The sequence below is a fragment of the Ictalurus punctatus genome, chromosome 8 (assembly GCF_001660625.3).
Source record: "Ictalurus punctatus breed USDA103 chromosome 8, Coco_2.0, whole genome shotgun sequence".
Classification (NCBI taxonomy): domain Eukaryota; kingdom Metazoa; phylum Chordata; class Actinopteri; order Siluriformes; family Ictaluridae; genus Ictalurus; species Ictalurus punctatus.
Genome location: NC_030423.2, coordinates 26254734 through 26260190, shown reverse-complemented (window position 1 = coordinate 26260190; position 5457 = coordinate 26254734). Strand labels below are relative to the sequence as shown.

The following is a 5457-nucleotide window of genomic DNA, read 5'->3' as shown; positions in this document are numbered from 1 at the left end:
TGTGTGTGTGGCGCCCTCTAGTGTGACGGAGCGGCCGTGAACTGCACCTACAGTCATCTCTTCATTCATAAAAAAACAAAAACAATAAATAACAATTTGCCGATTTTTTTTACATATTCATTTTATTTAAATATTGAACTTTTACAGTTTCTCAATCTTGGCAAAATCGTTCAGGTTTATTGTTGGTTTCAACCAAACACCCGCTGTGGAACTTTCTGGAAAGCTTTCTGGCTAATGTGACTGACCAAGCTAAGCTAACTAACTTTCAAAAAAGTGATATAGCTTTCCAAATCAGGGAATTATTCAATATATTCACATAGAAATATTTTATCAGATATACTTTATTTTATTTTATTTATTTATTTTATTTTATTTTTTTGGGGGGGGGATTGTTACATTCTAGAAAATTCACTGGACAAAATATCAGAAGCTACTATGATGCCACAAGTACTTCTGCTAGTCAAAATAGTGTCCTTTAAAGGAAAAATCCACTCTCAATAAATATAATAACTATTTATGAACAATATGTGATATGAGTGGGTGCACGGTTGATGGAGTGGGCTTAGTGGTTAGCACGTTCGCCTCACACTGCCAGGGTTGGGGGTTTAATTCCCGTTGCGGCCCTGTGTGTGTGGAGTTTCCTCTGGGTACTCCAGTTTCCTCCCCCAGTCCAAGGACATTCATGGTGGGCTGATTGGCGTGTCTGAAGTGTATGAATGGGTGTGTGATTGTGCCCTGCGATGGATTGGCACCCGTCCAAGGTGTACCCCATCTTGTACCTGATGCTCCCTGGGATAGGCTCCAGGTTCCCCGTGACCTGAAGGATAAACGGTAGAGAAAATGGAGGAAGGATGTGATATGTGGTGCCTCAAGAAAACCGTGTCTTGAGTTTGCTCTGTCAGAGCTTGTAAAGTTAATTTAAAAAAATCTTTAAAGTGAACTTTAAACATCCATGCAAATTTTGGAGTGAAATTATTGAAATTAAGGGTCGTCTCGTTTAGCTCAGCGCAGGACATGGCTGAAAATGGCCAGAGAGACCTGGGTAGTTCTGCCATAATTAGAAGTGTGTTAACATCAATACGGGCTGAGGGGTCATTGAAGCCCAGGATTTAGATGAAGGATTATTACTTTGTGTGGGCCTGTTGTGGCACTCAGAAAGAGCATACCACTCTTCTCTCTTCTTCTATCAACTGATATCCTTGTGAGGACCTTCCATTGACATAATTATTAATGTGGCTAAGTAATGCGATGCGACACCTAAATCTAACCTTAACCTTAACCTCAATAACCAAAAAAATAAATAAATAAATCTTTTGGCTCTTTTAGTTTTTTAAAAGAAAGTTTTCCTCATGGGGACCAGCCAAATGTGTTATAAGAGGAATAGGAAAAGAATCAACTTCTGCGTGGTAAGGGTAACTCTTCTTCACAGCTGGCTGTATCACACCACCCAGTTGTTTATAGTTATTTTCCTGTAAAAGCATGCGATTAAGTGTTTCATTCCTTATATAACCTTACGTTTGGTTTTCGTTCCATACAAATTCCATCCATCCATCCATTTTCCATACTGCTTATCCTATACAGGGTCGCGGGGAGATCATGGGGGGAACCTGGAGCCTATCCCAGGGGACTCGGGGCATACGGTGGGGGACACCCTGGATGGGGTGACACATTCACCCACAACGGACAAGAGATGCCAAACAGCCCATCTTTGGACTGGGAGAGATAACCGGAGTACTCGGAGAAAACCCCTGAAGCATGGGGAGAACATGCCAACTCCACGCACACAGAGCGAAGGCAGGAATCAAACCTACAATCCCGGAGGTACGAGATGAACATCCTAACCACTACAGTAAGTGCCCCATTCATAAGCCAGAGCAATGAACTATCGCTACACTTGACTATTTCTTTTTAAATGATTTTGCACATCATACAAGCTCATAAAGCGTAGTGAAACAAGCACAGTGTATACTAAAACAATCCAGAGACCAAGTGCGCATGATTGTGGATGTTTTTATTAAGTGTTGCCTCCTGCTACGGCTGGCAAAGTCAAGCCACTCTGGTGCGTTTTCTCTGCCGTTTTCTTCTGAACCGGGCGTCTCTGCCACGAAGAGAAAACACAAAATCAGTCACTGATGTGTTATCTTTCTAACAGCTGCTAGTCAAATGCAGTATTTCAAATATTTCTACCACAGCGCTGTTGAGTTCTCAAATCTGACTGGTCAAAAGTCGTTGATTAATTTTTTATAACAGCAGTTCTGGCAGTAGTGCCAGCTGTACTTCAAATCACAGCCGTATATCGATGCACTTGTTCGAATATGTTATCGTTTTGCTCGCCATTATCTAAGACTAATCATAAAAGGGCAGCTATTTGACAAAGATGTGTGATTTGTCGAGAAGGTAAACTTTTCTATGACACATTTATTTAACATTCATGCAAGGAAGTTTCCAGGGACGTCGCTTCGTAGCAGTTTTCCGCCACTGGAAAGTCTTCAGGTTGGATGATTTAGCAGTTTCTTATCTTATTTGGGTAATGTGAAACTGATTTTGAGTTTATTTATGCATGTTAATGTATTAAATTGCCCATATATGTCATGTAATGTATAGTGCACAATGGGGAATTTAGTACTGTCTAGATTTTTATTCAGGACTAAAACCACATCTACTATTCTAGCGTTTATATTCCAAGTAAGGTGTTTTTCTCAGGTAAATACCTGACCTAGTTTAGTATGATCTGGTTGTTGCTGTCCTGGCTCTGGTTCTCACAGTCACTCTGGTCCCCTCGGACGCTCGGCTCCTGCCTGTCCAAAAAGCACTCTGGCGCTTTCCTGTGTGTGTATGTGTGTGTTAATTATTAATACCGAAAAGACAAGGGGCTTCATCAACAGTCACTCATAACCGTCTAACGCCTTCTATGAGAAGATCCAGAGTTGAACTTGTGAATAGAGAAATGAGGCTGATTCTGGATCGGTCAGGAAGTTACATTACACATGTCAGTATGAACAGAACATCATACATTAGCACTACTATTATTCTGGGATTCTGTATGTGTTTGAGTCCTGGGAATCGAATTCCAGTCTCTCTGGGAGGTCTGTGTATCTGGCGCTTACCATGGATTCTGTAATATCTGAGATATCCTGTCCTCCATGGCCGAGCGAAACTCAGAACGCTGATATGGAAAGACAAAACATATGGATATATATATATATAAAGTAATTTGGTAATGTAAGGGAGTTGAACTACATTTATACCACAGTACTATTCAATTCTTGATTCTGATTGGTCAGATGGTGTTGCTGTTTAACAAAGATGCAGGTTCTCTTTTGATATAATGAAGGTTTCTCTACAAAGGTATTTATTAACATTTATTAATGGAGTCTCTAGTGTCAAGGCTTTGTAAAAGTCAGTACATTTTATTCCTTACATATTTCACCACACAACCAACCTTGATCTGTGTGTTGCTGAGTAATGTTCTGGCATTGAGTCTAAGGCCATGCTCAATGCCCCATCCCACTTCTCCAACGTAGAAGTGCTTGGGCAACAGTGCTGGTGCACACGGTGCAGGCCGGAAGAGGTAATTTAAATCCCCTGTGGCCCCCGAGGACAAGGCGCCGATGCCGATGCTATGTGGGAAATCACACAGTCTGACTCTGTAATCCCCAATGCCATCAGGTCCTACAAAGGTGTACAGTATACCAAGCATTAGTGAAAGCCGGTCACAGATTGCACACGATCAACTACTGATTTTATTCTTATTACGTTGCATTTCCCTGCATTTTTCCTGCAACAGGAACGTGGTAGAGATGAGAACACGGATGAGTACTAATGATCGATATTAGCTATTGGACATTAAGAAGCAACAATTAACCCTCTTGTAATAGAAAAAAAAAACACATTGACGTAAGGAACCTTTTAAAGATTATGATTGGAATAGAAGCAGATGGATAAATATACTCCAAATATAATGAAGTGTTTACAGACAGATAGACATACTGTATTGAAGTAGAGAAACTTTAAGGGTTGTGACTGGAAACGGAGCAGACGGTTAGTACTCAAAAATATCTACTCAAAACATCTAAAGCCGAAGGGAGGCAGACAGAGCGACCACCGCTACAAACCTGAAAGGTTATTTAGTTTGTTACTTTAGGGAAACCCTTAAAGGTTCTACATAGAACCTCATTAGGAAGCTAAATCAGACACCTTAACTCACTGAATAACAGTGCCTGTTAGTTAACTGCCTGTCAGTCAGGCAGACAGATATACAGACAGATAGGCAGACAGAGGACAGTCAGGCAGACAGACAGACAGAGGACAGTCAGGCAGATAGATAGACAGACAGACAGACAGAAAGACAGAGGACTGTCAGGCAGACAGACAGACAGACAGACAGGCAGACAGACAGACAGGCAGACAGAAAGATAGATAGACAGAAAGATAGATAGATAGATAGATAGATAGATAGATAGATAGACAGTACAGAATCTTTAGTGTTATGATTGGAATATAAACAGACAGATAGTACTCAAATGTATAAGGTTTGAAAAATTAGAACTAGGTTCTAATTCTGTTGGTTCCCACAGAAAGACAAACAGACAGACAATCCTAAACATAAACATAAACCTAAAAGCCTAAGGCAGACAGACATCATCTACAAACATAAAAGGTTATTAACTCTTTAACCCCTTAACTCTCTAAAGAACCCTTTAGGAAGGTTTTCCCCCCACTGAGAGTGTAGATAGATGGATAAATATTTTCTATAGACATACAGACAGACAGACAAATAGACAGATTTTGTTTTTTTTTTCAAACAGGAAAGTTTTAAATGATGCATTTGTCAGGTCACATGTTTAAAATCTGTATCCTGTGTTTATATGTTTCTGTAAAGCTGCTTTGAGACAATGTCCATTGTAAAAAGCGCTATACAAATAAAACTGAATTGAATTGAATTGAATTGAATTGAATAATTATCAGCTGAACACTGAATTATTTTGTATGAAAAACAGATTTAAGGGAAGTGGATTTTAAGGTGGAGCACTACTTGTTAGTTAGCTCTTGGATAAACAGGTAAACAAACAAACTAACTAACTATCTAACTAAGTGGAGTGTACCTGTAAAGAGGATTCTTTGCCCTTGCTGAGCAGGATCAGTTTTGCAGTCTTTCCTTCTCATCGCTCCTGTCAGTCACCTGTTCCGAATTCCGGGTGCGTGTGAGTGGACGGTAGGAGCACACTGTGAAGTCACCTTTGGTTACCGTGGAGACCACGGTTACTATGGTAGTTACAGTGTCCTGGTTTGCTGGCTCAATTACTTATTTATGAGTGTACTCCACTCTCAAACATTAAAGCCTCTTCTCATGTTTGATGCTTGTCTTGTTTATTGATCTTAAAAATTTGCAAAACAGGTATACAGTGAATTCATACATTCTTCAGAAATTCATATATATATATATATATATATATA

At 39.9% G+C, this 5457-nt stretch overlaps 1 protein-coding gene across 1 annotated transcript; it reads right to left on the bottom strand.

Moving 5' to 3' along the window:
- Positions 1–1990: 1990 nt before the first annotated feature.
- LOC108268569 (uncharacterized protein C4orf45 homolog) lies at positions 1991–5219 on the bottom strand. The gene is made up of 5 exons (XM_017473588.2): positions 5106–5219; positions 3443–3672; positions 3108–3166; positions 2717–2825; positions 1991–2098 (listed from the first exon to the last, which is right to left on the bottom strand). The coding sequence occupies exons 1-4, from the start codon at positions 5164–5166 to the stop codon at positions 2717–2719; spliced, it is 459 nt and encodes a 152-aa protein (XP_017329077.1). The 5' UTR covers positions 5167–5219; the 3' UTR covers positions 1991–2098.
- Between the last annotated feature and the right edge of the window lie 238 nt (positions 5220–5457).

Excerpts from the sequence above, each read along its gene's own strand:
- LOC108268569 (XM_017473588.2), bottom strand. The coding sequence starts at position 5,166 with ATGAGAAGGAAAGACTGCAAAACTGATCCTGCTCAGCAAGGGCAAAGA. Across the intron at positions 3,673-5,105 it reads GCAAAGAATCCTCTTTACAG|GACCTGATGGCATTGGGGAT; the intron begins GTACACTCCACT and ends ACACCTTTGTAG. Across the intron at positions 3,167-3,442 it reads TCAGCAACACACAGATCAAG|CGTTCTGAGTTTCGCTCGGC; the intron begins GTTGGTTGTGTG and ends TTTCCATATCAG.